Source organism: Pseudopipra pipra, chromosome 5 (genome assembly GCF_036250125.1).
Source record: "Pseudopipra pipra isolate bDixPip1 chromosome 5, bDixPip1.hap1, whole genome shotgun sequence".
NCBI classification, from domain to species: domain Eukaryota; kingdom Metazoa; phylum Chordata; class Aves; order Passeriformes; family Pipridae; genus Pseudopipra; species Pseudopipra pipra.
In genome coordinates this window covers 24,041,869-24,065,064 of record NC_087553.1, presented here as the reverse complement: position 1 = coordinate 24,065,064, position 23,196 = coordinate 24,041,869, and the positions used below count along the sequence as shown (strand labels likewise).

Here is a 23,196-nt window from a genome sequence, read left to right as displayed (position 1 = left end):
ATGCCCTGTCCAACATGACTACACAAAGGAATCAGAAACCTAAGCCAAGATCATTTTTTAAATCCAATGTTTCTTTTATTTCTGTTCAGGTGAATGGAAGTCACGGAGTTAGTACAGTATAATTTACAAATCAATCTTCTGACTGGGCGTGGGGCCAAGGGGTGTCAGGCTGCAGTGATCCCAATGGCCTTTGGCAACAGTGACATGACAGCAGGCTCTAAAGCAGGTCTGTTTCTCCTTGGAGAAGGGTTGTGCTTTGGGATCTCCCCTCCCCTACCACTGCTCCTTATCAGCCTGCTGGGGTAGGGAAAGGTGAGATGGCATCACCAGCGCAGGGCTGAGCTGGCCAGCTCCCAGCCATGGGGGCCACACTGGGGCTGAGGAGGGGCTTGGGTCCCTCTGGTTTTGGGAAACGAGGATCCCTTTCCAGAATGCCATGCCAGCCACCTTGCAAGGCACTGCTCGAGAGCATTTTGGCTAAAGCCTGTTGAGTTTTTAGAAGGGACTGCAGCAGATGGCTCAGGGCTGGTTATGTCTAATTTGCTAATGAGAAGGCATGATGAACAGCTGACCAACCAAACACCCATGAAACTACTTCTGGCTGATCCAACAATTCAATAAATAATTCTCCTCGCCTTGGAAGAGAAGGCAGGAAACACAAATGGAAGGAAGGAGGGATGGTTGGAAGAATACCACCCCCCATTCCCTCCTCCAATGTACACACACGCACACACACAACAAATAAAATAAGGGGTTTAAAGTTTTAGGATGGGTTTGAATTCATCTAGTAAAGGAGGTGTAAAAAATAACCAGCCAACACCTGCACACTTTTAAAGTATACACCGACGAAGCTGGGTAAAGGTCAGTTGTGACCACGCCTCTCTCCACAGCCACTCAGGGGTGGCACTGGTGAGCAGGGACACAGCCTAGTGCCCCTTGCCTGCGCTGAGTCAGTCTTGAGCTTTTCTGTCCTTGCCCGGAAAAGGGATGTTCCTCCCTCCCCAGGAAGGCAGCAGTGGTGTTTAGCAGCAGTGGGGGTCCTGAGTAGGGCGTGTGCGCTATGTCCCAGCAGCTGTACACTGTCCCCTTGGGTCCTCTCAGCCTTGTGACAGAGCCCACCCAGCCCTGGCACTCAAGGGAGGGGACAGCTCAAAATAAATAGGGCACCAGTTATTTTTTTGGCTGTGGCTCTAGAGCCTTGTGACATGGGAGTGTTTTCTTAACCTTTTAGTTTAGGCCAGTAAAACCCAAAGAATCCTGATTCTAATGTCAGAGTTTTCTCCTGAAGTTAAAAACGGGACAGAAAGGGCACAAGAGCGGGCAGTCAGGGAGGGACAGGGAGGCCCAGTCCTGGCAAAAGTCAGAGGCACGTGGAACTGTCACAGTTAGAGCAGGAGAAAGGACGGGGTGCAGTTAGTGCAAGTTTTCCCACAAACACAAAACTCCTTGGCTTGCTTCTCAGTTAATGACAAGAACGCGCAACGGGGTAATGTATCTGAGAAGCAAATCCATCTTCTCCCCGCCTCCTTAGCAAGGCTTCATGGAGGGGATGGCCATGCCCCTCTGCAGCCTTGGGAAGGGGAGCGCTTTGGTCAGACTCCCCCACTCTGGGCTGAGGGCTGGCGTCTCCCTGGGGAGGGAGCAGGGAGAGAGGCGAGCCAGCTGCAGAGAGGCCAGGGCTGTCTGGCAAGCACTTCCCTCCCACTGCTGGTGTTCCCCTGCTCTAGCTTTTCTCCTTGGGTGACTTGCTCTTTGAGTCATGCTTGTTGCCCAGCAGCTTAAGCACCTTCATGGGCTTGAATTTGCCTTTCTTCTTGCTCTCAGTCTCCGTCTCCCTGTGAAATTCTGGGATTGCAAAGGGAGGTTGTTACTTTGGGATGTCAGTGGTAGTACAGACACATGCATGACAACAGAGCCAAGAGAGCCATGAGTCAAAGCCCTCCACTGTATGCACACTTCTCTCTCTGATAACAGCAGGGAGCAGCACAACTTCGGCCCTACAGGAAATTCTACCGAGTTTACAGAGAATAGATTCAATCTCTCCTGCACACAATTTCACAAATGGCTCGTGCTGCCCCTTGCTGGGGTCAGCAGTGAAAACATCACTCCAAAAATCTTCCCAACTGTTTCTTACCTTTCCTTTTAATCATGGCTTCCAACATTTTATCCTCCTCCTCTTCTCTGAAAGAAAGAATGGGAAAGAAGTCAGCAATTCAGCCCTGAAAACAGCTGCTGTATTGTTTAAGGCTAGAGAGCCTCCTACTTAGAAGCCATAGAGGGGCAGATCCATCACTGTCTTGTGAGCATTTGCTACCAGCAGGTTAAATCCCACATGCTGCACTTAGTGACCTGTCTTTCCCACACGAAGCATTCAAAGAGACAAATATGGGGAAGCCTAAGAAAGACATCAGCAACATGGACATCTTGGGACACCCCCACAAGTTGCTCATGTGGTGCTGAGTCAGATGGGCTATGCTTTTCCCTTCTCCTCCAGCCCACCCCAGTCCTCGCTCACCTCTGCCGGTCCTCATCCAGGCAATTCACAATGGCATTCCTCTGCTCGATGATGGTCACCAGCTCCTGCATCAGCACCTTCTCCCTCCCTCGGTCCTCGTCAGTCCAGTCCTTCTCTACCCACCCAAACCCCAAGGAAGGACAGGCAATTACAGGGCTGAAGGAGCGCTGAAATTCAGAGCTTTGGGGCAGAGATCCCCAGCATGATCCCCTCTACCCTGCCATGTTGTGGGGCCAGTTGAGCTGGCAGTGCTTTGGGGACAGAGCCCTGCATGTGGAATCCCATCGGGACAAAAGGAACGTGTCCCTGCACAATGCTGGGGCACACAATGAGATGGGACAGTGGCTCTAGACCCAGCTGATTGTGCCAGCATCCCTACAGATCTGCCTCTCTTCACCTGAGACCCACCTGGACAGAGGGGAGATGATGCCCAGGGGAAAAATGATCCTTGTGGGGTCCCTTCTGATTCAGAAAAAGGGGTAACCCCACCCAGAGTGGTGCTTTACCTGGCTTGTTGAGGAGGCACCGCAGTTCATACTCCACATCTGACTGCCGCTGCTCCAGATTCTGCTGCTTGAAGCTGCAAGGGAAAGGGGAACTGTCGGGAACCACTGCAAGGCTCCAGAGAGCAGGAACATCACCCCAAAGTATGGGGTGAGCTTGGAAAGAACCACCCAGATGCTGATCTTGTCCTGCATATCCAGGGAGCCAAACACCAGCAATGTAGGAAACGACTGGATGGTAGGCCTTGAATTTGAGCAGTTGCAGCTCTGAAGTTGCAGAGGAATGTAAACAACTCTAAGGAAATATTTACTGCAATGCTGGATGGAACAAAGGTAATGCAGCAGAGACCAAAGGTCACCAATCAAAATGTGTATAGTGTCACCAATGACAGCATGCACAGTGTCTTCAGTGTCACCAATGAAAGTATGTACAGTGTCTTCTGTGTTACCAATGAAAGTATATACAGTGTTTTATGTTTGAGACTTTTAACCAATTATGTTAGTATACAAAGAGTATAAAAGAAACATTTGAGAGGAATAAAGTAGCCATGTGCCTTTCCCTGCTGAGTGCATTCTTGGCAAGGACCAGCCCTGGCTGCTCAAGGCCTTCCTTAAGGAGATACTGCTGGGGCTCTGGTGACTTGTTGTGGATCAGTTGGGTATATTTGGAAAGATTTGTCTGCTTACCCTTTCTCCCTCCCTTCTCTAGGCAAGGAGGCCCTGTCAGGCTCTCCTTGGAAACACTGTTTCAGGAGGGCTGAGAAAGGGCTCCCTGAAAGAGGGTCAGTGCCTCTCCACACACTTGCATACACTTACATGTAGATGAGCTCCGACTCGTGGCGCACTAGCATGTGCTTCTCATGGATGAGTTTGAACCAGTCCACAAGCAGGCTGTCCTCAGGGTTATCTGCCAAGCAAAGGGACAATTCAGAGCCATTCTCAGCCCTGGTGATGCAGGCACCCCATCACACTGCAGCAGGCTGGGCTCTGCCAAGCCAGGAGACAGGCACTGGGCTATAGCCAACCCAATCTCAGCCTGTTCCTGAGTCCCAGAGAGAGACCTTAGCTTTTCTCCCACCTGTTTTAATTCTAGGGACATCTCCATGTCCAGGGTATGGTTGTGACCAATCTTGGAGCCCAGTACATCCTCTTTTGCTCTTCCAACCCCAGCATCAGCAGGGAGGAAGTCATTGCTGCAATCTCCTTGGCTGGAGAGAGGGCAGCCCTGAGGTCTATCCTGCCCCACACCCACAGACAGCTCTCCCCACATACCATTCTCAGCACTGCGAAGCTTTTCCTCTAAAGCTACCCCACGGTGCTCCAGCTGGTCCAGCTGATGCTCAATGGCATCCATCTCCCCATAGATATCTTCTTCAGGGATGTACTGATCTGTCTGCACCTGCCAAAGCATAAACCACCAACCTCTAGCTTCCAGCGGTAACTCAAAGGCTGGTCAACACTAACAGGGCCAGAAGAACAACAGAATATTCCATCTAAGTGTGGATCTGAAATCCCCACCCCATCTGGAGCAAAGGGAGACCATGGTGCTGCCATGAGGAGGGTCTAGTCTACACACCATCCTCCCCAGCCACAGCCACCAGCTGCGTCCCTGCCCACAGATGCATCAGCAGGGTGCATGTATACTGCTACAGCCCTGGGGGGTAGCAGAGAGCTGGCTTTTCCCTCCCTGATTCTAAGGGCCCTTTTACCTTGCGCTTGATCAGTGGGAAGCCATGACCTGGTGCAGGAGGACGCACTGGCTTGGAGCCCTTGGGAGGTTTCTTTGCCGAGGGGGAGGCGGCAGGTGATGGTTTCCGGTTGAAGGGGTTCTCTTTGCAGGAAGACTGGAGAGGAGGGACAAAAGGAGATACATGGGCATCGAGGAAACAGAATGGATACAGCATTCCAACAGCTGTGAATGAGCAGACAGGGCAGCCCTAGGGTTTATCCTGCCCCACATCCTCCTAAAGGAGGAACACAGCACTTGTCTTCACCAGCTGCCAAGCCATGGGGCAAAAAGCCAGCTGTGCTCCTGTTTGGCATCAGTTCCCCAACTTCTCTCCAACAAGCACGCTGAATTATTTTCCTTCACAGTTCCCTTCCTATTTGCTCTGACCACATGACATCCTGCCTCTTCTCTAGCATGGGGCAGGCAGAGTACGAGCAGAGACACCATTTAACAAACATACACTTGAACCTTGCTTTCAGGGGGTCACACATCAAACCTACCAAAGAGGCAAGCTTGGAATCACAATCCCCCTGTGACCGAGTGATGGATGGGGAAAAAAAGCCCTCTGATCTGGATGGGAGGAAGGTCACTATCTCACCTTCAGCTGTGGTTTGGGTGAGGAGGGTGTCTTGGGGCTTCCAGCTCCCCCCTCTGAAGCCAAGAGGATGGGTGTAGGGCTGGCCCCAGCTGGAGGCTTGGGGGGCAGCCGGCTGGGACTGGTCTTTAAGCTGCCAGTGGAGACGCTCCTGCTGGCATGCGGGGTGCTGGGCTGCATCTCCCCACTGAAGCTGGCCAGCTCGCTGGAGGAGGAGAAGGAGGAGTTGGTGGAGAGGCTGGCTGGAGCAGCAGGGCTTTCACTGGAAGAGACGCTGGCCAGTGGCGTATCAGCACTAGAGGTCTTGGCAGCTGTCGGCGTGTGGACAGTGGGCTCGGAGGAGCTTTTGGGCACTGAGGCCTCATCGGTGTCTCCCAGCACCTTGGCTGAACTCTCAGAGTTGATGCTCTCAAGGCTGAGGGCTGGAGATGGTGTGGAGGATGATGGCTCAGAGTGTGACAGCCTGGAGATGGGGTGGTGGGCTGCAAAGCAAAGGGAGAGCTCAGGAAGGAGTGAAGGGAGAGCCAGGAGAGAAGGGAAGGGTGGTATACACTGGACACAGGGGTCAGCACAAAAGTCTTGCCTGCAAATGCTGTGCTCCAGTGGGTAGAGAGGACATGGCTAGTGCAAGTTTTAGCACAACCATCACTGTATAAAGGCCTGGCCTGCCAGTGATGCCGAGGCACCTGGGAAGGGGGAGCCTCCAAGGGGATGCACAGGGGTTGCAGAGGAAGGATAAGGGAGCAAGGGGAAGCTCACCTAGTGGGGAAGCATTGGGAGCTCGTGGAGCTGGCCGCTTCTTTGTCTTTGGGCTGCTGGTGGGAGTGATGCCGTACCAGGGGTGGAGAGGCTTGGCAGCAGCCTCGCTCTGCTCCTGCTCAGGCATGCTCTTTTGGGCATCAGCACTCTCCTCTTCCTCCTCATCCTCCTCCTCAAAGGGGTTGTAAGGTTTGGGCTCTGTGGCATCAGACCTGCTCTCCTCACTCCTGACTTTCCCCACCTCCTCCCCATCCTCCTCCTCTGAAGTCCTACTTGGAGTCTCATGGCTGTTGCCTGGGGGAGGAGGGGGAGCTGGCTTCTTCTTGGGCTCTGCTTGCACTAAGGCCATCCATGGTGGGTCCTTGGCTCTTGCAGCAGTTCCACTACTGGTAGAAGAGAAAGAGAAGTTGAGGCGGCAAGGAGCGGAGACAAGCAGGGATGGTGAGGCACTGGAGAGGGACTTAGCTCTTGGGGAAAAAGACAGATGGAACAGGATATCTCCCACACAGAAGCAGTTTTACCATCCAATGAGTCTTCCCCAGACACAGTGTCTTGCTCTCCATGGGCAAACCTATGGGCCTGAGGGAAGCACAGCCTGCCTGACTTGCCTGCTGGACCCAGTGTTTTGGTTTCTGAATATTACTGCCTCCATCTGCTAGGCAGCGGTAAAGGCTGAGCTTTATGGGCATAGCTGGTCTCCCCTCCCTGACACCACTACTACACCCAGCTCTGCTCCTCAAGCTGTGGACAGAGGGGGAGTTAAGATGAGATATATACTCTCTGTGGCACATTCCTCTCCAACATGCAGAGGGCTGTTCATCCGAGAGTCCCAGGGATGCACTCTTCTTTGCTAACTCCTGTGGCTGAAAACACTGCTGGTCCTCTGGGGGCACAGCCCACACCGTGGCTCAGTGAATCACTGCTGGTCAGGAAAGTGGCCACCACTTGCCGCACACACCTGCTCTTTGACCACTGCAAATGTGGGATGTTTGTGCAACCTCTGTCCAAGGGCAGGCAAGAATGAACCAACAACAGTGGGCTCCTGGGTAAGAGCCCAGAAGGTGTAAAGGTTGCAGCCAGACACTCACAATGACCCTGGACTGGACCTTTCCCAGGACAAACCCTCCACAAGGCAGACAAGCATCCCCTTCTCAGCACACATAAGCAGAGCCATTTCAGAAGGCACTTGGCCATCTGCACGTGCCACAAAAATGCCTTTATGAAGCCCTCAAACACTTAACAAACCCTGAGAGACAAAGGGCCTGGGAGGTATGGACAAACACTGTTAGCCTGACCATGCTGGGCTGGCACCTATTAGGAAAGGGACATGGTCAAAGCCTACATCCTCCTAAGAACAGGGGCTGATGGCGGTGGTAGAGAAAACCACAGATGTGCTGTTACCATAGCCCCAGCTTGCTATGGATTCTTCAGGGTTCTGCAAGCAGGACGTACCGATCAGAGGAGCAGGGTCTTCCTCGAGGTTTTGGGACAGGGGGACTGGGTTCAGGTACTCGACCTAGAAAGACACAGGGTCAGACTGTCACAACACCAAAAGGACATGAAGAAAGAGGTTAAATCAACATAAGGCACCTCTTACACATCTTCCTACTGGTAGGCAGCTATTCCCACACTCTGAAGACCTCAAGGCATTTCTCCTGCAGCTAGTGCAGCCAGCTAACCCCAAACATTCCCTTTGACTTTTTCTCCCCACCCCACCCTCAGAGCTGCACCTGGAGACATGATGTGCCCCATTTATCCCCACACCTGCAAACTGCTCTAGCACTGCCACCTTCCCTCTGCACTGGCAGCAAACTCTGTAGAGCTCTGGAGAAATATAAGGGAACAGGCAGGCATGAAAGCTAGCACTACTCTCTCTGCTCTAGGGATGGCTGGCAATGGCTGGCAGTCAAGGGCTCAGTGTCTGAGCCCAAGATTTATTCAGAGGTAGAAGAGTGTTGTGCTGCAGAGAAGGAATGAAACTCATCCAACCTGCAGCCGACCACTCTGGCTGCTGGGGATGTGGAGGGTAACCCCTGCCACCACTGTGCCCTCTTACCGTTCACTATGCCAGGCCCACCCTCGCTGCTCTCACCCTGGAGAGTGGACCTGGGCCGGGGGACGGGGTGAGAGGTTGGAGGGGAGAGGGCCGAGGCATCGGTGGCCTTCCTTGGGGCAGGGGTGGGGCGCGAGTCTCTGAGCTGTCCATCCAGTGAGCTGGCTTTGTCCTGGGTGAGCACCGCGGGTTTGCTGGGGAGGGGAGGTCTGGAAGGAGTTTGGGAGATTGGTGTCCCACTGCCTGTGTGAGCAGGGGGCATTGCTGTCTCTGCTTTGCTGGGTGTGCTGTCCTTCTCTGCTGGGCCAGCCAGGCCCTCTGCAGGCATATGGGTCTCTGCCATGCTCTCCAAGGAGTTGCCACTGTCCTTCCCCACCTCTGCTCCTGCAGGGAGGGCATCCTCTCTCATGTTGTCAGCCCCAGTCTCAGTTCTTAGCTCTGGTGACTGTCGGTCTGGGCTGGGCCTCCTCTCTGCCTTCCCACTCATGGCCAATTTACCACGATGCTGTGTGCAGACAAAAGTCCCCGCCTCTGACCCAGGCTTGTATGACCCTGGGAGCAGCGTGCTGGAGCACTCCTTACACCTGCCAACAAGAGGAGAATGCTCCATGAGATTGGGGATACCATCCTGCCCCTCATGGAAGGCAAGGCACCTGGGAGATCCTTGCAGCGACACGGAGTTAGTTCCCACCCCTGCTACTAAATCCTAGTGTGGTCTTGGGGGAGTCATTCAGAAAAGAAGAGGAACAGAGAAATGTCACCATGCCACTGTATGAGCCCATGGGGAGTTCACAGCTCAAATACTGTGTGCATTTGGGTTCCTCCTTCAACTCAGAAAGAATTTAATAGATGTAGAAGGGCAACAGTTGGTATTGGCATATGGCATGGTTTCCAGACGTGGAAGGGGGAGAGGGATCAACCATTCACAGACATGAAACAGGGAGTATCAACTGGAATTAGGGAGCAGCTTGTTCCAAACTGGCACAGGGAAGCTGATGGGCTCCTTTGCAGGGGTCAAAGGTCCAGGTGGGTTAAGGAACCATCAGACATGTTTGTAAAACAAAACCCCACAAACTCTGATTATTAAATAAAATGACATCACTTCCAACTCGGGAAATTCCTGCTCTGGAGGCTTCAAGAGCAGTCAGGAGAAACAGCATACAGGGCTGGCCCGGTCTCATGCTCACCCTCACTAATGCTGACCATGGCACCCAACAGGGCCACAGCATTTGGCTGTAAGGACAAGGGAATTAAGCAGTGGGCCGTTCATACACTCTGCCTTGCCTGTTGAAATTGGGCTAATAGCTTCCCTGTCCTGTGCTGTCTGCCACATCTCCTTGGATCATCCACTCTTTCCCCACTAAGCCTCTGAATGCTTCCTAATGAAGCCCTTCAGGCACAAGAGTAATGCACAGCATTGGCAACTAAATCAGCCCTTTTCCACCTGGGAAGGAAGGTGGATAGCATACACGAAAGACAGCCAAGGGCAAGGGCTGATCAAGCACTCCCATGAAAACCAAGCTTGTTCCTTCTTGTCCAAATACCTGGTACTTGCAGCAGCTGGCTGCCCTACACTGCAAGAAGATAGTTTTGGTGAGGAATTCTGCTCTGGGCATCCAGTTGACTGGGATTTCCTTTGAAATGGAGAGCAGAAGTGTGAGGACACAGAGGCTCTAGAGAGAAGGGGTATGATGAAATGAAGAGTGGCAAGTTCGGACAAGGGGAGAAAGTGATTTGCTTTGGATTTATCTCCATCAGCCCACAGGAAATGCTGCCAAAGGGCTTCATGACCAAACAGCATCCATGAATCAGCACAGGAAAAAAAACAAAACTGAAAAAATGATAAGAAAAGCATGAGGAGGCAAAACATTTGGGATAAAATTACAAGGATCTCACTGCTCAGTCTGAAGGGCCATCAGCTATGCTATGGCAGATATGGCACCTCTCCTACTCCTGGCCCATGAAGACAGTGGGAATGCTGCACCTGCACCCCAAAACTCCTGCTTTTGCCACAGGTGCAGACGGGAAGCTTGATGGGCCCCAGCTTAGCTCCCCTCCTGCGATGCTGTTTCTATGGCACATCCCCAACTGGCTTAGGCAGGTGAAAGAGGCCTCCTGTATCTTCACAGTGGCTCAATATTTCTGTCCTGAGATGCCAGCTCTTGTCCTGTGGCCCATGGGAGAGATCTCATCCCTTCATCATCAGAGCAGGGAAAGCAAAGCAAAATGATTTCACAGGTGCTACAGGTAAGGACCTGCACGCAGGAAGTAACCACAGAGCTGCTGACATCTAAACCCTCATTCCCCAGTTTGTTAACAGCTGCAGCTCTCCAAATGCTCCCTGACAGCTCAGCACCACCCAGGCAGCATGGAAGCCTGTATATCCAGTTGAGGATGTGGAGTGTAGGTGGAATGAGATCTGTAGGATGATGTCATAACTTAGACCTCATTGAAAAGTGAAGTGGGGGTGGTCCTGGGTAGGCAGGTGGTAAAGAGGCAGAGCATCCTTGTTCATGTGACAAAGGAGAAGCTCAAGAGGCTGGGATCCCAGAGGGAAACCACAAGTCAGCAAGTGAGGCAGGGAAGAAGGGAGGAATGGAGTACAGGGTTGGACACAAGGGGCTAGCCAGACCTCTGGGACAGGGAGGGTGGCAAGAAATGGAACATCTTCAGTATCATTTCAAGCACTGTTGTTGATGCTCCACATTGCCCAAGGACACAGACATGCAAAGACAGGGTGCAGCTGGCCACAGACCTGCAGTTTGCCAAGGAGAGTGGCCGCCCCACCGGGCCTGGCCACGACATACCTGAAGCAGTGGCGGTGGTAGAGCTTGCCCTCGGCCAGGTAGCGCTGGACCAGGTGGACGTGCTGCTGGCAGGCTGTGCAGGTACTGCTGGGTGTGGTGCGCTGGGACCGCTCCAGTGGCTCCGAGGGGGCATCATCCTGTGACACAACACACAGGAAGCTCAGGCTGGGGGCCATGAGCTGCTCCCCAGACCACAGATCCTCCAGAGCAGCTGCTCCCTGTGCAAGGCCCATCGCTGAGGGCTTGTGGTGCAGTTCAGGGGTTGACCTCAGGGGCTGACAATGCACAGAACAGCTGCCCCCGAGGCCAGGCACAGGCAGGCTGCCTCTTCCCAAATTAGAAGGGGCCACTTCAAAAAGTGCCTTGCCCCCATCTATGGCTGAAGGGCTGTGGAAGGGACTAATCTATACCCCAGGCAGCAGGGCCCTGGAAGACACTGAAAAATGTCCCATCCCAGACATCTGCTAAAACCTGAAATAAAAGGCATCTTTTCTGCTCTTCTAGTCCCATATTCCTGCTCTTGCCTTATCTACAGGGTTATCTTCAAATAGGAAGGAGTGTTTGTGCCCTGGGTGGCTCAAGGAACCAATTCAGCACCGATCTGCCCAACCTCTTGTCTGCCAAAGACCAATTACAGTCCACAGACTCCTAGAGAGAAATCACTCTCTCCACTGGATCCCCCAAGGAACCAAAATCCCAAACACCCCTCAACTCCCAAAATACACAGGCAGCCCCCTGCAAAGATCCACTGTACTCTGACAGGCTCTCTCTCATCTCCTCACCCACAGTGCAGGGAGCACCACTGTCTCAGGCTGGCTTTGAATCAAGAAATTGGGTACCTGTGGTGCTGAAGGACTCTCGACTGCAGCCACAGGCTTCTTGTGGGACAGCAGAGGAGGTGAGGAGGCAGCAGTTGGGCGCTTCATAGACGGAGGGACGCTGGCTGGAGGCAGAAGGGAAGGCGGATCAGGCACTGGAAGCAGCGGTGACTCACACCACCCAAGTGGGGGAAGGGGAGGGGAAAAAAAATAAAATCATCCAGCCTTGTGACATAGGATGGGACTTGCCGCTCCCAACACTTCAGTGCTTATTTTAAGTGGAAGAGACGAACACAGTCTAATAATGGGTCAGCTGTAAGGCTGCCAGAGAGCCTGGCCCTGCTGTGGATCCCCTTCTGTGGCCCAGGGATACCAGCCTCCCACTGTGATTTTATTTACTCATCAAATGCTACTTGGCTTCCTTGTAATTGACTCCCTAAGCAATGGTTAAAGCCCAGAGCACCTGGGGTAGCTGCTGATGTATTATTGTGACCCACTGGGGCCCAGGGCTTCCAGGCTGTCAGCAGGTCTGTGAAGCATCTCTTGCTGTCAGGGCTGGAACTCACATACCAGGCCCAAGCAGGATTCCCTGGCTGGGAGACAAGCACCCCTGGAGAATTACATGCAAGTGGTAGAGATTTATCTGATGTTGTGGCTAGAGAGCAGAACAGAGGAGACCTGGAGCCCTCGTCTGTGAGCTCAAGTTGCCATTGTAGGGACAGATGAACTGAACTGAAACACTCCACCCTGGCTCCACTCCCTCTGTCCTCCAGTCACTTTACATGCACCAAGGTGATAAAAATTAGCTGCATTAGGTGGGCTCCTATCTATCTTTCTCCCATTTTAGTGGGTTAGAGCAGATCACAAAGGGGTCTAGTGAGCAACAGGGGTGGTGGCCAAACCCAAGCAGCAGGAATGCAGGCAGAGGGAGGAGAAAGGCGTTTCTCTTTCCACAGCCTGAGCTGTTACATCACTCCCCACCTCTTGTGAAACCTCACCCTAATGCACTCCCTCCTCCAGGCCTTCCTCAGGGGCACCAGCAAGATGCAGGAGAGGCAGGTACTACCTGCTCCTCTCCTCCCCCACAAGCACACACAGCACCCAGTTGCCACAGGAAAGAGGAAGCAAAGGGTAACGCTGGGTTTCCTGTACTCAAATGGGGGCAAACTGGAAGCCAGAAGGGTGGGAGGACACTCACCTTGGCTGGGGTTGTTGAAATGGTTGTAATACTGAGACACATAAGTCATGATGCTGAGGCAGTCAGGGACTTTCATGGACACCATATCATTAGGATCTAGAAGGGCTGGGATGCCCAGCTCCCGCTCTGCCAATTCAAAGGCCTGGAAGAACAGCAGAGAGGTATTAAGGAGAGAAAATCGGTGCTTTATGGAAAGTAACAAAGAAATTAAGCTGGAAGGACCCTGCAGAAGTAGCAAACCTATGGCATCCCAGATGGACAGAGGCTCCAGACATGCCATCTGACTAGAAAGGTAGCATCAGAAGTAAGGTTCCTTTCAAGTTTTCATTGAATAAAAACCCCAGCGTTTTTTCAATCCGTGAAAAGGGCACACCAGCAGTGCCCTCATGCAAGAGCCCAGCAGAGCCTTGGCTGGCACCGCGAAGGGCGGAGGGCTGGCAGACATTTCCAGCAACAGAGCCAAACACCAGCTCTACTGAGCAGTGTCCCCAGCCACCCCACGTGCTCATCCCACAGAAATACTGACACTGCCCATCCTTTCATGCTCTGGGGGGCCACATCTTCCCCTCCCACTAACATAGCCATCCTGACTCAACATCCAGCAGCCTGCCATGCACAAGCCACGTCAGTACTTTTCCGTGTCTCAGCAAGCAGAAACAATGACATTGTGATAAGAAGCACACAACTCCAATTGCATACACAGCTACCTGAAAGGAAGGAAAGAAGGAGGGAAAAAGCTGCTTGAGAGCTTCCCACTTAGCAGTGTATGTGGATTACTGCCTATACACTGTGCCGAGGGCAGCATACCCACATTCATCATCAAGGGAGCAGGGGTGCAAGACTATGGTGGGGACTGAAGAGAAGGTAAGCCAGGAGGAGATAAGAGTTGTTTGGGCACTGAATGGTGAGGTACCAGGTGCACAGTGTGGGTAAAGACTGAAGGTGCCTCAACTCTGGGGCATGAGATGCTGTGCAGGGTGTGGGATCTAAAGAAAAGGGATGGAGAAATAAAAAAAACCTGGATATTTGCAGTTACTAGGGGTAAAAAATGCCACCTGTTGACACCCTGCTCTGCTCAGCCTGGCTTTAAGATGGTTCTCTGGACTGAGCCTTGCTGAATACATGGCTGCAAGAAGCCAGGAGCAAGGAGAGATCCCACCTAATAAGACAAGATACCCGTGGTATGGGTCTTGAATGGAAAAAGATAGCTGCTAATGGCTGAAAGAGGCCAGCTGGTCTAGGAAAGGATGTGCCAGGACACAGTTGGAGAGTCCTAATCCTATAAATCCAAATCACAGAATGGCTAGGGTTGGAAGAGACCTTGGAGATCACCTAGTCCTACCCCCTGCTAAAGCAGGTTCACCCAGAGCAGGTTGCACAGAGTTGTGTCCAGGCAGGTTTTGAATATCTCCAGAGCAAAAGACTCCACTTCCTCTCTGGGCATCCTGGTCCAGCTCTGTCACTCTCATAGTAAAGAATTTTCTTCCTTGTATTCAGATGGAAATTCCTGATGAACTTCCAGTTTGTGCCTATTGCCCCTTCTCCTGTCACTGGGCATCTCTGAAAATAGTCTGGCCTCATCCTCTTGGTATTTGTATGTAGCTCAACTCATCTTGGAAAGGTGATGGGTAGGGTCTCTCCACAGACTACCAGATGGAGTCTGTAGCAATTAGGTCTTTCTCTCATTAACAAAACCAGGGCTGTTGCTGCTCTGTCCTACCAATAGCCTCTGGAGTTGGACACCTCCCCATTCCCCACTGCCTGCTTCTGCTACTGGCTCCAGCTGTCCCAAGCAGCAGGGTAACATTGAAGACCAGGTTTCCAGCATGACCTTCCTCTCTGCTTATGCCTGGAACAAAACTAGCTTCCATCGCCTGCAAGTCTGGAACAACTGATGTCAAGATGATGTTGCACCATTTAAATCTTCACCTGAGATGTTGTCTTGACAACTGTTAGGATAACCAGTACAGGCTGGATGCCGATGTTTCAGATTCCCTTGTTTCCAGAGAAGCTCCTGCCTGTCACTTACAAACACAGATTTTTCTTACACCTTCACCACCGTCACAAACTCCTCCCACACTGCATGACTTCCATCAAATCATTCTCATGTCCCTTCTTCCTTCTGTTGCAGAATGGGGACTTACCAAGCGGTTATTCTCATAGACGTCATCCTTGGAGAGAGAATCAAAGTCTCTGAAATGAGAAAGCACAAAAAAGCCACATGAGGTGCAGAGGAAAAGTGCCCCTATGCCATCACATGCAGGTTCCCAGGACAGCCAACCTTACAACTCAACACGTAAGACTCGAGATAAACAAAACCTTGGCAAAGCACATTTCAGCTTGCAAAGGGACAAAGAAATCAAAGGGAAATTGCAATTAAAAAAAGAAAGCAAGTCCCAAATGGGTGGTGATCAGGAAATTAAAATGTCATTCTTGTCTCTCGTTACCCTTGAGATTAAAGGGGTAGAAATACCAGGACCATGTTTCAATCAGCACCAAACACTGCTGCACTGAAGGGTGCACGACATCACCCCAAACCTGCTCTTCCAAGGCCACTGGCACAACAGCAGGAGGAGGATGGGGATGCAGATTCTTTAGAGAAGGAGCCACCTGTGATATATCTGCTCCTCCAACAGGCTTCTTAGACAAACCTCCTTGCATCACCTCAAGGGATTTAAGGTCACTCCAGAATTTGGGGTGACACAGAAGATCTTAAACTGCACTTCTGTCCTTGCTATCCCCCCAACCTTTGCAGTGCACACATCCTCAGCTGCAGTCTTTAGAGCTGAATGCAGGGTGCTCAGGACACAAGGGAAAACCTCAGCAGTTCCCAACCCAGGCACATTGCGCATTTCCCTCGTACACCTGGATCCCTTTGGGGGATCAAGTCAGTCAGGCCACAGGGACTGATTAACTGCCTTCACCAGAGGAGCAGAGGGCAGAGAATTACAGTGGTCTGCAGGCTTTCAGTAGAGGGGGAGCAATACAGGAAGGAGTAGTTATGCCTTTTGTACGTGTATGTGGGTATAATGTGTGAAAACAGCATCATGCTGAACTGCTTACAGCCCCTTCCTGCCAAGGATATCAGCTTTGTTACCAAAAAAAACCTTCATGCAGCAGCTTGGTGTGCTGCAAGCTGGATTCACAGGGGACGAGACAGTCCAGAGAGGTTGAGGGTCAAGTGAAGCCACCCCAGTGGCCCACAGAGAGGTGCCAAAGCCTGGGACACTGGCCCAGAAACACAATTCAGATTAGAGGTGGGGAGTGTGAGCCCCACCCCAAAGGTGGTGTGCAGGAATAGGGCAAGATGGTAAATCCTCAGCCATTCACCCCTGGAGGGGGGCTACAGAAACCTCCCTTCCTCTATCCCCCTCTGGGTTTTGTTGCCTTTTCCTGTAACATCAACACAGCCCATCCCGGTGTCACACGGCAGGGCAACCAGCCCCTTCTCGAAGCCCCTCATGCAGCTTTCCCAAAGATGCAGAGGAAGTCTGTGATGAGCTCAGGAAGATTCTCCCAGCTGCTTGCACCACCATAATATTACACTTCCTCCGTTCAAAAGCAAGAGGCTGTTGGTGCTGTTTCCTTGCAGATAAACGAAGCTGCAGCCGCTCACTGCTGTGGGAGCAGATGCAGCAGACATGCAGAAGATGGGCTGGATGTTCAGCTCTGTCACCCTTCTGAAAGCTGATGTGAATACATGTACAGAGCTCAGCCTGCTCAAAATATCACAACTTTTCCTTCTCTACACACTAGTGGGCAAAGGCTTCAGCTGCAGCCTTTGCTTTCATGTGAAAACTACTGCCTTTTTTGTACTTATAAATAGTCTCCACTGGGAGTTGTTTTTTCCCTAAGTTTTTGTTTTGTTTTTGCCTAGAGAATGCCTTTAACCTTGCTGTGTTTTTATTTTAAAGAAAATGCCAGCTTGGAACACAGGAGAGCAATGACAACCCAGTTATATATCAACTGCCCTCTAAACATCCATGACCTTCATTTTGAATGCCCTCACTTTCAGGATATGAGAGTGGTGTAGCTGGAAGCGTGAAGACTCCTTGGTGGGCTGAGTTGGGAGAGTATTTTCTGTCAGAGAAAACAACATGTCCATTCCACTCTGCTCCAGCACACCAGAGCTGTTTTAGTAAACCAAGGCAAATCCACCAGGGAAAGTGGATGCCAGCAGAGAGGATGTGAAGCTCAAGAGGTAAAGAGGGGCTACCAAGCAGCAAGGCATTAGAAAATTTTTTCCACTAATGTAGGATTGCACACTCTCAGCTTTACCCGAGATATTGAAGTCCATCAACACAAGACCCCAGGGATCAGTTTAATTCAGTTCCTCTCCACTGCGTTTCCCAGTTCCCTCTCCGAACAAGCCAAGCAGGACCATGCTGACCTGCATCACTCCCCACATGAGCACTCCCATATGCCACTCGGTCACGTGGCATCCCTGTGGCTCCAGGCACATTCCCTGTACCAACGCAAAAGGAGCATGGGCTCTCAGGCATGGGGGAAAGCCACCCCAGACATATCCCTGTCCTCTCTATAAACTGCCTCCTCTGTAGAGAGACCAGAACTTGCCATTTGACAGTTCTGTGACATGTGGCTGCATGTCACATTATTTCCTTGCCCTGATCTCAGCAATCTTTCATCCAGCCATGCTCAGGCTCCTCTCGTGACAACACACTGGTCCAAGGGATCGGATGTAAGAACAGGCAAGACTCTGGCTATCCCAGCTGAACAACTGTCTTGACTCAGCAAACCCCAGTGTCATACCATATCCTGGAGTAATATTTCTATGCAAATAACATCCCAGGCACTTACCTAATTAGATACATGCAGAGCCACTAAGCACTCTGGGGTTTAGGGCAGCTGCCAGGCAGCACAGCAGACCCGGGGAAGGGGGAAGGGTGTGCCGTACAGCTAAAACCAGAGCAAATTCCTGGATTCCTCAAACATAAATCATGAGCATTGTAATGGCAGTGCCGCATAATAAGCCATTCAGCTTTCCAGGTCTTGTCAGGGAAATGCAGGCAGTACATGAGAGGGAACAAACAAGATTTGTGATCCTGCCTGTAACCAAACCCTCGGCTCTAGGGACACAAAACAGTGTTTCTAAAACAGCTCTCATCTCCTGTTTTCCTCAAGTCTCCATCTCTCCCAGCACTCAAAAGGCATGTGCCATGCTCTTTTATTCTTCTCACCCCTGAATGCCAAGATCCTCCCCTGAGCTCCAGGGAGGCTGTACAGCTTGGGACACTGAAAGATGCTCTTTGCTTCACTAAGCTGCAGCAAATGCCCTTGTAAACACTAATTTCATGCTTCAGATTTCTAGAGCATTGAGCAAACAAACTCATTAATCCCCAGAGTCCACTGTCAAGTTGGTCTGGATGTTTCCAACTTAACTGACAAGGGAAAAGGAGAGATTAAATGTCTCATCTTGAGATCACACAGCCAGCAGTGTGGTCAGAGGCTAAATCCAGGTTTCCCATTTCCCTGACTGAGACAGTGAGGCTGTGAAGTCCAGCGAGGTGTGTACAACAGTGAAGCTAGAGTCAGGGCTTTCATCTTCATGGTTCAACACACAAGTCCCACAGGTGTGTACCTTGGTGGTCACTTCAAGGCACCTTTAGCTGGATTCAGAAGATGCTGAGCATTTCCAGTCTATTTCTTTAAAAAAACCCAAACCTATATTGTTTCCAAGAGTTCTGTGGGACCTGCTCCAAAGCTCTCCAGGGCAGCATCTCTCTGATACCATTTGCCTTATCCTGATGAAACTGTGTTCAAGTCAAGGATCATGCGGAAAACTGCCCTCAGTCTCACTTACCCCTATGGTCTTTTATGACAGCCTCTTCCTCAGCCTGTCCCCTACCAGCACAGCAGCACAGTGTGGGTGCATCTGGGCAGGGTCAGACAACCAGGACAGGCCAACGGCCACCACAGCAGCAAAAGGCTGGGGGGATCAGAGTGGCAGAGGAGTGGTGTCACACGGGTAGAGAAAAGAGCTTCAGCTCAGCTCTTATGTGGATGAGCCTATTCCTCCCCTCTGCGACCCCAGGGGAAGCCAGCAGGAAGCAGGGAAGCAGCTGCATACAGAGGAACTCCAGCCTTTGGGGAGCAGCGCAGCTGCCTTGTGTGGGCCAGGAGAGCCCCGCACAAAGGAAGACCACACGGGGCCAGAAACACACTCGCAGATCCCTGCCAAGTCCCATTACCAGGCTGACTGAAAAGCACTTTAGAAGAAAAGAAGGGCAACCACTTTTCCTCTGCCATCAGGAGATTTACTGCCTCTGATCCAATCTTCCCACTTCCAAATCGGGACAGGCTGAAGAAGCTGGAATCAGATGAAATGATGCTGCTCTCCCGATGGCTGTCTGAAAATCCTTCTACAGCATGCCATGTCCTTGTAAGGCCCTGGGCTCTGTCTCTACAATTCAGCTCGTGCAGAGGACCTGTGAAGCTTGTAGTTAGGACGTCTGCCAGGAGCAGATTTAAGCCCACTGACAACTAAAGAGCAGGCTGCTGCTTAATGGGATGGTAAATATGGTTAATGGGAAACCATCAGGTGGTTTTAGTGGTATTTATCGTAAGCTTTTGCTGAACCTCTGCTTTTCAGTTCCCAGTTACTGTGCCACTTACAAAAAATACTAAATTGCAAGTGTTCCTGTTGTTAGTTTTCGTCTTCCCCTCCAGCAGCCTTGCAACTGGGAGTGTTTTCAGAATCTCTATTCTAGGGTCAGAGCGAGCCATACCACCTGGGAGCTGTCAGGACACAAGACCACAAGGCTCCCTCAAGACCCAGGATGCAAGAGGGATGCAAAGGCACTGTGTGTGTCGGCTCTCAGTGGTTCCAGAACATCATGCTGAGGCTCTTGTGGCAGCCACCTGAAACACAGCAGGCAGGAGTTTGTTTTCTAGCCCACCTGTTCAGCTCTTGTGTGTAAGGACACAGGCCTGCTTTGCCCTCTTGCAGGCACCGCAGCTCCACAGTGGACTCATAGTCAACCCTCTGCCTGACAGAGGTTGGTATCATGGCAAAAGGCCATCCCTTGGCCATCTCAGAGAAGAAAATTTGGTCAATTTGGGCAATCTCAGAGGAGGAACTGCCAGTCCCAGAGCAGAACATGGCAGGGGACACATCACCTCTGTTGGCAAAGGAGCACATGCACGCTGGAGGCATGGCAAGGTGGGGCAATGCCTACCTGCGTTGCAAGGGCTACCAAGGATTAGAACAGATGGGAGCCGGATTCCCAGCACTGCCAGGGCACACAGGGTTACAGAGGCAGGTTGGGGCAGATTCCTTGCAGCGGCTCAGCCAGTTTCTCCAGCCTGACACCGTGCCCCCAAGCAATCCCAAACTCACTGTCTGCCTCCTGAAACTCACATTCCCCCTCAGAGACACCCAAGCTGGGGGAGGCTAGTGAGGTTCCACACCCCTGCTGGCATTTGCTACCTCCTGCTTTCACTGCGGCATCTACTGAAAACAAGCTGGAAGCAAATGCAAGCAGCAACCTGGTTCAGGGCTCTACACGTTTCAGAGCGGCTGCCTCTGGCAGCTGGGAATGTTCCTGTGCCAGGCAGGGCTCTGGTCCTCATGAAGTGTGAATGCCCATCTCTTGCTGAGGCGAAACACTCCCACTCCCAGGTGCCAACACCATGCCTCCTCCCTGGCAGGCAGAGCTCTCAGTAGGGAGTATGGATCTAGCCCGCCTCCATGCTCTCCTTGGCCTTAAATCACACAACTTCTAACTCTGACCTTGACGGGTCTGCAGGACCAGATCAGAAAGCTGGTTTGCTTTCAGAAAGTTTTGTTTGCTGAAACACAAAATGAGAGAACGATTTGGGTTGGAAGGGACATGAAAGATCACCCAGTTCCAACCTCCCTGCCAGGGGCAGGGATACCTTCCGCTAGGCTGGGCTGCTCAGAGCCCCATCCAGCCTGGCCTTGAGCACTTCCTGGGAGCATGGCATCCTTTACCTCCGTACCCAATTATTTCAGAAGGCGACGGAGCCACGGCTGTGCTTTCTGCCCCTGGGCCCCTCACGTCCGTGCCCAGGGAGACTCCGTCTCTCCCTGCCAGCCAGCCTGGAGTCGCTTCCCACGGAGCCTCCATCCTCCCCAGCCCCCTGCGAGCCCCCCAGCAGCCCCCGGGACCGCTGCAAAGAGGCACGGGCGGCCCAGCCCCTCCAGAGACGGGGCTCCCGGCACCCCTGTCCCCCAAAACCCCCGAGCCCCCGCGGTCCCCGGGCGGGGGCCGGAGCCCCGCGGCGCCCCGTCGGGAGCGGCGGGCACGGCGCGGCCTGCACTCACAGGAGGTCGGGGCGGTGGCGGTGCAGGATGGCGCAGAAGGCCAGCCCATCGCGGAAGGAGGCGCTGAGGTCGCGGATGTCCACGCCGCGGTAGCCCTCGCACTGCCGGCGGCACCAGGCTTGCAGGGCGCCCCGCGGACCCGACATCGGCACGGCCGCTCCCACCGACGCCGCCGCCGCCTGCCCGGGGCGGGCGGGGCCTAAGGAGGCCGGGCTTAACGGGGCGGGGCTTGGCGGGGGCCGGACACATGGCAGCCAGCGGGTTCCCGGGCTCTCCGCTTCCCGCGAGCAGGGCAGGATGCTGGGAACAGCACCCGCTCGGAGAAAGCTGACTTCCAGAGGAAAGCCCCGGACAGACGCTGCAGCCTTTTTTACACTCAGAAGCAAGGGGAGTACTGCAGGCAGGAACTGGAAAACCCACCAGGCAACCTCATTTCTGGATCCTCCTCAGTCTTAGACATAGGCTGCTCCCCCTCGCAGCACTCCCAGCGGCATAAGCCGTGGCAGCGGAATACGTGTGGGACGTAGGTGGCTCCCAGGGTAGGCTCAGGGCCAAGGAGAGCTTTGAAGATAAGGACACTTGGAGTCACAGGCAGCGCTTCACAGGAAGCGGTGGAAGAACCGGAGGAAGAGTGCGATACAATCTCAGGAACCCATCGAAGGGATGGGTTGTCAGGAGAGCTGGCATGTATGCTCAGTGTGATGCTTTGACAAGAGGGAGGGAAGCACACCATTAAATGCTACTGTATTTTGCGAAACATTTTTTTTCACTTCCAGTTTGGCAAAAGGGGGCAATAGCTACCTCTCTGAAAGACCAAACCGTCACACTGATGTTGAGCTTGTTGCTGCCAGTTCCAAATCTGCAAGAGTCCCTCCCCTCCAGTCCTTTCTCTACTCAGATCTCCTGCTTAGCACCCCTCTTTCCTCTATTACATTGTTTCATTGTATCAGTCCACAGCCCCAGAACTGTAACAAGAAATAAATTCTTTGAATGGCTTGCGCAAGCTGCCACTTCAGTGCCCCAGATAAGCTGTGGTGTAAATCACAAGAAAAACTACTCTGTAGCGAAAAAGGAAATGAAGCATTGTCTCAGTTTTGTAACCACTGAGCTGGCTGCTCTGCATCCCCAGGGCTGCCTGACAGCGTCTTCCTGATGTATCCTAAGGGACAGCAGGATCAGGGATGTTTTCTTGACTGTCTCTTCCAGGTTCCATAATCACACTCACCCCCTTCACAACTGTAGGTCAGAGACAGAGACACAGAGTACATGACCCCATACTGTGGTTCCCTCTGATAAAATCATTTTGTCCAGAACCACTTCCACTAAGCAAACCCCGCTGCAGCAGGCAAGGCTTGAGCTCCAACCACCCCCCATCTCCCTGCTGAGCGCCTTCCCAGCAGCAGTGGGGTTCTGTTGATGCTGCTGAATGCCCTGCATTCCTCCAGCTTCAAGCAGTGCCAGGCACCACAGCTTACTGAGCCCATCCTTCCGCCCTGTGAGAGCTTCGAGCTCCTCCTGGCTCTGTTCCACCAAGTGCCAGTCCCGCTCAGTTAACCTTCGGCAGTCCCTCAGAGAAGGCATGGAGCCAGGGAGATCAGTGGAAGCTGCTCTGGCAGACAGAAACAAAGCAGCAGCATATTTATGCTACCTGAGATCAGCCTGTAACCACTGGAGTGTTTCAGATGATAAATATATGCATTAAAAGTCTGTAATTCCAACATGCCGATCACAGATTAAAAACAGACCAAATCCCAGTAACCCACTGGATTCCTTTGCTATGCTATGAACTATAATTGATCATGGAGATACCTGCCAGAGGTTCTCCTGTTGCATATCACATCCACCTGAGCACATGTTCTGGGAAAGATTTAGGCTTTGGATAATAAGAAAGTAGCGCAGTTGCTGTTGACAGCT

The 23,196-nt window shown here is 52.3% G+C and overlaps 1 protein-coding gene across 2 annotated transcripts; it reads right to left on the bottom strand.

Moving 5' to 3' along the window:
• Positions 1-50: 50 nt before the first annotated feature.
• MICALL1 (MICAL like 1) lies at positions 51-21,477 on the bottom strand. Of its 2 annotated transcripts, none has more exons than XM_064655059.1 (16): positions 21,283-21,477; positions 15,122-15,170; positions 12,978-13,119; positions 11,801-11,904; positions 10,962-11,098; positions 8,158-8,738; positions 7,554-7,617; positions 6,102-6,487; positions 5,346-5,824; positions 4,728-4,862; positions 4,291-4,417; positions 3,835-3,925; positions 3,022-3,095; positions 2,516-2,630; positions 2,135-2,181; positions 51-1,845 (listed from the first exon to the last, which is right to left on the bottom strand). In XM_064655059.1, the coding sequence occupies exons 1-16, from the start codon at positions 21,426-21,428 to the stop codon at positions 1,724-1,726; spliced, it is 2,799 nt and encodes a 932-aa protein (XP_064511129.1). In that variant the 5' UTR covers positions 21,429-21,477; the 3' UTR covers positions 51-1,723. The 2 variants fall into 2 exon arrangements, with proteins under 2 accessions (XP_064511129.1, XP_064511130.1); XM_064655060.1 differs by having other exon boundaries at positions 6,102-6,484.
• Positions 21,478-23,196: the final 1,719 nt, after the last annotated feature.